General features: G+C 39.3%; 1 protein-coding gene and 1 long non-coding RNA gene across 3 annotated transcripts in view; one reads left to right on the top strand and one right to left on the bottom strand.

Moving 5' to 3' along the window:
* The window catches only part of LOC116810278 (nebulin-like), a 106,133-nt gene extending 98,572 nt beyond the window's left edge, over positions 1 to 7,561 (bottom strand). Inside the window, exons 1-5 of the mRNA XM_032754463.2 lie at positions 7,085 to 7,561; positions 6,095 to 6,298; positions 5,115 to 5,219; positions 4,441 to 4,548; positions 2,977 to 3,288 (exon numbers count right to left, since the gene is read on the bottom strand). Of these exons, the coding sequence (XP_032610354.2) occupies positions 2,977 to 3,288; positions 4,441 to 4,548; positions 5,115 to 5,219; positions 6,095 to 6,298; positions 7,085 to 7,225 (870 nt within the window). The 5' untranslated portion in view covers positions 7,226 to 7,561. The remainder of the gene's footprint in view (positions 1 to 2,976; positions 3,289 to 4,440; positions 4,549 to 5,114; positions 5,220 to 6,094; positions 6,299 to 7,084) is intronic.
* Positions 7,562 to 7,831: 270 nt separating this feature from the next.
* LOC131381735 (uncharacterized) lies at positions 7,832 to 9,833 on the top strand. Of its 2 annotated transcripts, none has more exons than XR_009210653.1 (3): positions 7,832 to 8,072; positions 9,403 to 9,561; positions 9,725 to 9,833. It is a non-coding gene; the product is annotated as an uncharacterized LOC131381735 (long non-coding RNA). The 2 variants fall into 2 exon arrangements; XR_009210645.1 differs by having other exon boundaries at positions 7,832 to 8,077.
* Positions 9,834 to 9,933: the final 100 nt, after the last annotated feature.

Raw genomic sequence — 9,933 nt, 5'->3', positions numbered from 1 at the left:
ACACACACACACACACACACACCCTACTGGTTCTGTTTCTCTAGAGAATCTGGACTAATGCAATGTTACATTATTATGTAGCATGACACTACATTTCTTAGTATTTAATTTGAGGTCAACAAATATTTGTGTTCCTGAGTTGGCAGGGAGTGACATTTTCATTGCAGTGCTTCAAAGTGTGTATGTATGGTAGAAGAAAGGCATGTTGGTGTTTGTCAGGGTTCTATTTTCAGTGTATCTTCACTAGTAAAGACATTTTTAGAGTTGCTCCTGTCACCAAAATTCTTTGAAGAAGTCCAGTCTACGGGCTCAGTTTGGGTGGTATCTTTGGAAAACAGAATCCAGAACCAGGAAAGCTTGATAGTAGGATGGTTCTTACCTCACTTATTTGCAGAGAATTGGCTTTTGCCAAGACAACTTCTGGAGTGTCGACGATGCTGGTGAATGACAAAGCTTCTGGACGTGTCCTATAGAGTCTTTCATTCACGAGGTCTTGAGCAACCTTTACTCTGTTCATTTCCACTGAGCCTTCTGGCATCCAGCCGATGCCACGCAGCCACTCCAGGTCTGCCTTATACACACTCTATAAAGAAGATGTCAGACAAAAATACCATTTCTGACCAACATGGTGAAACCCCGTCTCTACTAAAAATACAAAAATTAGCCGGGCATGGTGGTGCATGCCTGTAACTCCAGCTACTTGGGAGGCTGAGGCAGGAGGATCACTTGAACCCAGGAGGCAGAGCTTGCAGTGAGCCGAGACCGTGCCATTGCACTCCAGCCTGGGTAACAAGAGCAAAACTCCGTCTCACAAACTAAAAAAAAAAAAAAAAAAGGCAATGTCAACGTTTAATGAAAAAATAGGCAAAGATTTTATGAGAAGCAAGGTGCAGGCCTTCAGCAGACAATCTCTGGGTACATGCAATGGCAAAGCAAAAATAAAACATGAAAGTACATCATTGTGACACTGGAAATCCCTTTTGTGATCATAAGTTAAAGTCATGAGTATTAACATTTAAAAAAATGTTTTTGAAGGGATTGTTAAACATGCAATCTGGAAGCTGGAGATTGTACTCCAGCCTGGTCGACAAGAGAGAAACTCCATCTCGAAAAAAAAAAAAAACAGTTCAGGTGTTAGACATACTAATCCTTAGCTGAAAAATAAAGCACATGGGGTCGAAGGGATAAGTGCAGGAGATTGTACTTCCAGAAAAGTAAGACCTGAGATCTTACATGATTCAGGGTTTTTAATATTGATGACAGAAGTAATTTGTAAAAACATAATTATTTATACTAGCCATGAATAATAATATATAGTAATAAAGCTGAATTCCATGATGTAATTATTTGATATTTCAAAAAAATTTATAATTGAAAATTTTTAAAGGAAAATTTTGCTGAATTAGATTCCATTTTAATCCTGTGATAATGGACCCAAGGAAATGCTATTTAGTGTTTTGGATATAGCATAATAGCAGCAATTATTTTAAAAACATTCAGATGATTTATATTTGTCTGAAAATATATTTGTCTGAAAAGTGCTGGCATTACAGGTGTGAGCCACTGCACCCAGCCCTATGTCATGTTTTTTCTTCTTCTTTATTCACCATTGTATCTTTAGTGCTTAGCACAATGCCTGGCACATGGTGTGTTTAAGTATTTTTAAAAGGATGATTAAGAATTCGATCACTAGTTCCACAATTTTGGCCTCCAGAAACTGTCTTAAATCCACCACTTGGCAATGCATTTTAAGTGATGAGCATGCTTTTCTGTAATGAACTAATTCATTATAAAAGAGTATCTCTGGAAGCTTAAGGGAACCAAGGTCAGATAATTTTTAAGTTATCCATTCTATACAGGAAATAAATAACCTTCTGGAATCCATCATTTCTAAAAGTTTGAGGGGGCAGAAAATACGAGTAAATCTAAAAATGCCTTAGGTGAGTTAATGAAAGACCACATTGTGAAGAACGTCAAGTTAAAGGAAACAAGTGGTCTGGAGCGTGCTGCTAACTTTTCAAATTAAGTTTGAGGAAGATGGTCCTGCCCTTCTTTGACACATAGCTGAAGGACCATGGACATTCTTATGTTTAAGAAACTGCCCCAGCACTTTAGGAGGCCGAGGCAGGTGGATCACCTGAGGTCAGGGGTTTGAGACCAGCCTGGCCAACATGATGAAACCCTGCTTCTACTAAAAGATACAAAAGTCAACCGAGTGTGGTGGCATGTGCTTGTAATCCCAGCTACTTGGGAGGCTGAGGTAGGAGAATTGCTTGAACCCGGGAGGCAGAGGTTGCAGTGAGCTGAGATCACACCACTGCACTCCAGCCTGGGCGATAGGGAAAGGGAAGGAGGGAAGGAAGGAGGGAAGGAAGGAAGGAAGGAAGGAAGGAAGGAAGGAAGGAAGGAAGGAAAGAAGGGAGGGAGGGAGGGAGGGAAGGGCGGGCAAGCTGGGTGTGGTGGCTCACGTCTGTAATCCCAGAACTTTGGGAGGCTGAGACGGGTGGGTCACCTGAGGTCAGGAGTTCAAGACCAGCCTGGCCAAGATGGCAAAACCCTGTCTCTACTGAAAATACAAAAATTAGCCGGGTGTGGTGCACATGCCTGTAATCCCAGCTACTTGGGAGGCTGATGCAGGAAAATCGCTTGAACCCAAGAGGCGGAGGTTGCAGTGAGCTGAGATTGCACCACTGCACTCCAGCCTGGGTGACAGAGCAAGCGTCTCCATCTCAAAAAAAAAAAAAAAGTAAGAAACTGCAAACACTATACACATTAACAAATCTATAGGAAAATTCTGGTAGCACCTTTAACAATGAAAACTTTCTGAAGAAACCTGGCTGTAGGTAGGCAATTAATAATTCTGAAAAAATAATAATGAAGTGGAGTGCCTACGTACAGAGAGTCGTGTTTTCAGAGCACTGGAAGGAGCCATCAGGCAAAGCAATGGGGGGCTTGTTTCCTGGGGGACACACTTACGTCGCTCTGCAGGTCGTAGGCTTTCCTGGCTTGGATCACATCATTTTGGTCGGGAAAGCAAGACCAGTGGTGCAGGTAGTGGCGATAGTCCACATCACTTGCTAGTGCCTGACCTTCTTTGGCAGCGTTGATGGACACCATGTCCACGGGGATGGAGATCTTGGCTTTGTGGTCATTGTAGGCCTTTTTGTACAGCCTGTCATTCTGCATCTTCAACACATTTGCTGCCCAAACCAGTTTAGGGTCTTCCTTGGCACTGCGACATCCAATGTAATGGCCTTTCTGTTTCTCATAAGCAGTTTTGTACAGATACTGGTAGATGTGAACAGAAAATAGAAGAGTAATTTTTCCAAACCCACTTTTTCTAGAGAGCCTACTCAAAATAACTCCATCTCCCTTAGTTTACCTTTTTTGGTGGGGTGGGGTCTACTGCTTTTATTTAAATTCAAGCCATAAGTTTTGATACATTGGTTTGTCTTCTGTGTCTACATGCATGAAAACATTGAGAGCATCTCTTAGGCAAGAACCGTGTTGCTGGATTATCTTCCAATATAGCCTGGCCACTTTCAGATGTTTTGTCACACACAAGTACCAGTTGTACTTCTTATTACTTTAAATCAAATTAATTCTTTGTTGAAATATTTTTTTTCTTTTACTTTTCTTTTCGGGTTTTTTTTTTTTTTTTTTTTGAGACAGAGCCTTGCTCTGCTCCCCAGGCTGGAGTATAGTGGTGCGATCTTGGCTCACTTGCAATCTCCACATACTCAGTTCAAGTGATTCTCCTGCCTCAGCCTCCCCAGTAGGTGGGATTACAGGCATCCGCCACCATGCCTGGCTAATATTTGTATTCTCAGTAGAGACAGGGTTTCACCATATTGGCCAGGCTGGTCTCGAACTCCTGACCTCAAGTGATCCACCTGCCTTGGCCTCCCAAAGTGCTGGGATTACAGGCATGAGCCACCACGCCTGGCCTGAAATAATTTTTAATTGTAAAGTTATTTTAAAATTTTATTTAGAAATGTATAACCCTATCTACGTGGAAAAAAACCAGTATATTTCTAGCACACATTAAAACAACCATATAACTATTTTAAAAAATACTTGTGCATGTGCTACATAAAATTATTATAGCAACCACCGGTAGTACACGTGCCACACTTTGAGTAACAACAGAATTCTTTGTACTATGAAATTAAATCTCTTTAAGTACTTGTAAATTAAGTGACATTGTGAAGATATTGAAAAGAAAATCATAATCTGTGCTTAAACGCAAGAGTTGCAGAACCAAACATAGATGCAAAAGGATCCCCAAATTGTAAGAGTTCTTCTTGAATTTAGGATTTACAAATATACTAACAACAATGACCCACTTCCATTTCAATATAATTCAAAGGGCATTAAGTTAAACTCCCTCTGTTTCTACTAGTTAGTGTTTGTTCCGGTTGGGCAAGGAGGAGCTCTTACATCACTGGCAATATCCCTGGAAGCCTTGGCATGCTGGATCCCAATGGCATCTGCTCGCAGGTCATAACCAGTCATCTTGACATCTTCCCAAGCTTGCTGGTAGCGTTTCTGCAGAGAGTGCAATATCACAGTCAGTCTGAAGAGGGAGCTACTGAGTCAGCATTACTGATGTATTTAAAAATAGATATTAACAGTTACACTGAACATTACTCTCTCCTTAAGATTTATAAAAGAATCTGGTTTCACATTGAGCTTGAATTCCAGTAGATTTTTAATGACATTTAGTAAAGCTCTCTCCCAATAATTATGTTTCGAAGAAGGAAACTTAGGAGATAACAAATCATGTAAAAATCAGAAAAAAACATATTGCTTGGCTTTTACAAGGAAAAAGCAATGATGGATGGCCCACTAAAAAATGAGAACTAGATATTACTCTACATGTATCTATAAGTTTTATGTTGTGTTTTTGGAGAAACCATTCCATTTTTCCTTCCAAAAATATTGAGATGTACATTATACAGACACACGCTAACCCACACAACTACTTATCATTATCATTATCATTAAAGACTAGAAATAAAAGGAATGGGAAGAAAATGCCTTTTGGGATATATAATAAAAGGTTTGGTTAGGCAGAGAGCACTCTGAAAAGCAAATGATGTGTGCTGTCTTACATTGCTGATCTGCAGAGCATTGATTTTGGATTGCAGCATCAGGGGAGTGTCAGCTGGCACGTTCACATTAGCCTTCTCTTTCTCCCAGGCATCTCGATACAATGGCTGGGAAAAATGAAAAACAATGGGATGGTCAATTAGTAAATAAGTCAATTACCACATAAACAAAATTATAAAGTCATAAAACATGCTTGAATAAATGGATGATGAATAAAATTATAAGTGAATTTTATAATAAATTAAAACTAACATAAGTAAATTAAAATTTTTAAGTAAGATTAATAGGTAAATCTAATTTTATATTAAATAATAAGTAAAATGAAAAGTTCTTTTGGATGTTCTCCGATATAAATGTAGATTATACGTGGCATAAGCCACTGCACCTGGCCTCATTTGCACTTTTATTTAAGAGGTGCCAGTAGTGACTTCAATGAGGACACATTTATGTGTGATACAACATAATTTAAAATGAGTCAGAAATACGGTAGTAAAATTATCCTTTTCCATTTACTCACATCTAATTATCTGATGGGTAAGTCCATGTTGCAGATAGCTCTGATAATCCCCACTGCTAAGCAGGACCTACCTGTTTTTGGTCCAAATAACTGCCATAATGTCTAATATTGAAGTTGTCCCTAGACTTCTCAACCTATTTCAAGCAATAAAGAAATGGCAATTTTGTGATTATAGTACTAAGTGGTGGGCCTGTATTATGGCCTGGATCTCCAAATGTGATCAAAGTGTGTATCAGGGTGTGTAGAACATGAGGATGCCCACCACATGTGCATTGACCAAACACTTATCAAAGCAAATGAAATACAGAGGCTGCTAAGAGACTGACTACACAAAGATCCATCTGGATACATGCAAACGTGTTTCAGATCCTGACGCTGACATGAAGAGTCTAAAGTTCACGTTTAAAATTCTTCTTGATTGAGATTTCTTCCATTTGTCTGAAAACATCATCCACCTGGACTTACCTCACTGATCTGTACAGCATTGATCTTTGCCTGGATTACTTCCGGGGTGTCAACAATGCTGGTGAATTTGAGGGCCTCAGGCTTTATACGATACAACCTTTCATTCAAGAGATTCTGGGCATTCTTCACTCTCATCACTTCCACAGAACCCTCTGGCAACCATCCGATACCCTTCATCCATTCCAGGTCTGACTTGTACAAGTTCTACATGAAGGAGAGGAACACAGAGTGGGGAACAGTCAAAGTTGCCCATAAGAGTTTGATGCTTACAAACCACACACCACCTCTATTTAAATCACTTAGGTGGCTAATCTCATAAAACTCAAGGAACAACATTAAATGTTAATATTGGGTGTTATCTGTCTGGCACACATGGGAGAAGTTTAGAGTATCCTGCAGGAATTGGAACAGGGCTCACAAGTGGCACTTGGTGGAATGGCAGCCAGCAATGGCACGTAACTTTGTACGCTTGGATTAGTTTCTACAGTCACCACTAGAAGTCTGCCTTTTATGTACCACTGGAAGTAACATCAGTAATAACATCAGTTGGATTTTAGGAGGTAAAGAACCTTAGATGTATGCATAATGAGAAAAAAAACATACCTATATCTATATCCACCCTGTCCCCCATCTCTCTCTTTTTCTGTGTCAAGTAAACATGAAATCCAACATTTCCTTATGCTTACATCTACTTCTGAAATATGCATATGATTATGCAAAGGTAACGGCTCAGAGCAGCTGCAACCGAAATTTTCTACCTAATTACATAGAATAAGAGACTGACTTTCATCTTGGTAAATAAGGTCTTGCTACCATAAGAAGGAGTCCTCCAGAAGATAGAAAATGTCTGGGGAATATTCTGCTACCGTGAATTGTACAGAATATGTTAGTTTCTATTAAGATTACCATTTAAATTATGCCTCTGGGGAATGCACTGGGATTAAACACACAAATACACATCTCCCCGGGGTCTGGTGATAATATACGCACATCGCTCTGCAGGTCATAGGCTTTCTTGGCCTGGATCACATCGTTCTGATCTGGCAGACACGTCCACTGGTGCAGATAATTGTGATAATCAATGTCGCTAACCAGAATCTGGCATTTCTTGGCTTGAACAATTGACATCATGTCCAACGGTGTGTTGTGAATTCCTTTAGACTTCTCATAAGCTTTCTTATATTCTCTGTCACTCTGGATCTTGGCAGCATGTATAGCCCATACCGACTTGGGGTCATCTTGTAGGGTACGGAAACCCACGTGGTGGCCCAGTTGCTTACGGTAACCTTCTTTGTATTTGTACTAAAATAGTAAGAAATCAGATAACAGAGACATATGAAAATAACGTATTAAGAGGGGTTTTCTTTAAATAGTTTCAGAATGTTTTCATAGCCTTGGTATAAATTGGCTCAACATTGGCCATCATTATATATTTCAGTTCACTTTAAAGAAGTTAGGTAATATGATTTTGGGTCATTTCAGACAGGACCTGAGTAAATCAGGAGGGAGATCGTATGGTGAACAAGAGTAAATAACAATAGCTGACATTTACTAAGTAATTACTCTATGCCAGACACTATTATGACTACTTCTAATGTGTTGGGTAGATCCATATGAAACTACCATGTTTTTCAGTCAAAAACCATTGACTGGTGGCAATTATGATCACAGTTCATCCTCACAATGTCTCTATGAGGTAGATACTATTATTAACATACATTCCAGATAGGGAAAACAAGCCACAGGTGATAATCTCCAGCACCAAGTTTCCCTGACAAGTGCAACATTAGGTCAAATGATCTCCCAAGAGTACTGAAGGAGCCTCAGGTAGGGAGAGGTCATATGTGTGTGGTTTTGGAAACAGATAAGACAGATGCATGTTTCAAGGACGGAAAGGAAGGTTGTGGCTTGAATCAGAAGATAACAACAAAAGTTCTGTGGACAAGAGTTTCCATCTGATGAGTGTCTTAGGACTAGTGTAAGGTGATTTTCTGTTTCTTTCCTATGTTTGGACTACATAGGCAAGTTTGAACAAAGAGAGAGAAAACTGGGAATAAAACAGATAACATGGACCAGCTATGGTTATTAGAGGCAAAAATGAAGAATAAGAAGGAGGAAACAACTAGCTACATGACAAAAAGCAGAGAAGAGCTCAGAGAAAGGGAACAAGGTGGCTTAAAGAGTTAGAGCTGGGGGCAGGGTGGGCTTGGTAGCATAATTATTCTATTTTTATTTTTATTTTTTTTGAGAAGCAATTTGACTCTTGTTGCCCAGGCTGGAATGCAATGGCATGATCTCAGCTTACTGCAAACCTCCACCTCCCGGGTTCAAGCGATTCTCCTGCCTCAGCCTCCTGAGTAGCTGGGATTACAGGCTCCCGCCACCACGCCCAGCTAATTTTTTGCTTGTTTGTTTGTTTGTATTTTTAGTAGAGAGGAGGTTTTACCATGTTGGCCAGGCTGGTCTCGAACTCCTGACCTCAGGTGATCCACCCACCTCAGCCTACCAAAGTGCTGGGATTACAGGCATGAGCCACCATGCCCGACAGGTAGCATAATTATTTTGACCACTAGTAAGTTTTAAAATTAGAATTAAATGAACTTCAAAAGATTGCTAAGAGTATTCTACATAAGCCTCCAGTATAAAATCTTACATATAAATGTGATTTCAGTCTTAAGTCTTATATGAAACTATCATCTGTGATTTATATTTGTGGAGAATGTCAGAAATATTTTAGGGATAAAATGACATTGTATTGGGTCCTGAATTTTCCCAGGAATTTAATACAGACTCCTCATGATGTTTTGTTTCTACTCTTAACAGCATCAAAGTAAATTTACACATATACCTCATCTATGCTAAGTTTAATGTTTTCCATTCCATTTTAATATTTTCAAATAGAGAAAGCTTCCAGCACAGGATGAGATGCAATTCTACGCACACATTTTTTTTAAACACAAAATTCTTGAAAAATAGTCTCCTTGCTTGTTTTGTAGAGGAGAAAACCCACGAGAAAAGAGAAGGAAGCGGACCTCACTGGCAATTTCTCTGGAGGCTTTGGCGTGCTTGATTTCAATGGCATCTGCCCTTATGTCATAGCCTTTCTGCTTGGCCTCGTTCCAGTCTTTTTGGTAGAGTTTCTATAGAGGGAAAATATAGGTTTGTTTACAAGAATGGAAAAATAAGCAAATATACTCAAATTTGTCATAATATAAATCATAAAGAATAATGTAATGTAGTCGGTATAAGAAAAAAGCATTCATTTCTGGGTTCTTTTGGTTGTTGGCTATTTCCTTTGTGGTGTACAGGACACCTCTGGTTAAAATTTTAAAGCTGAACATCAAACTCTATTAATGTTTGAATATTTGCATCCATCACAATATGGTATGATTTGAAAATATCCCACTACAAGTACATGGAACCTAAGGATCAATGGGGAAGCCAGAGAATCTTTATCAAGCTATCAGGTAAGATCTGATAAGATTTTTCTCCCCCTAATTTTGCCCTTTGACTTTTCAGAAGTTTCTGCTAAAGGGTTGTGACATAGATATCATACATAGCCCGCCATTTAGATGTAATTAAAAATGGTCTTTTGTCTTTCTTATGGCCTTGAAATATCAAATGACAAAGTCCTGGATCAATAAAAAAACCTAAGATGATAACAGAGACTAAGAGTGAAGGAGGACACCAAAAGGATTCAGGTGTCCCAAATCCTACAGTCTAGGCACCCAGCGATGTATCCAAGCACACATTTAAAAGACAGAAATTCCATTCATATTGCACTGGGACTGGTAGCTAAAGAGAAAATGTCTAGCACCAAAAGCCATAAACATTGCAAG

Source organism: Hylobates moloch, unplaced genomic scaffold, assembly GCF_009828535.3.
Source record: "Hylobates moloch isolate HMO894 unplaced genomic scaffold, HMol_V3 SCAFFOLD_1, whole genome shotgun sequence".
Lineage (NCBI taxonomy): Eukaryota > Metazoa > Chordata > Mammalia > Primates > Hylobatidae > Hylobates > Hylobates moloch.
Note: the sequence above shows the minus strand (reverse complement) of the source record. Positions and strands in the feature narration are given on the sequence as shown.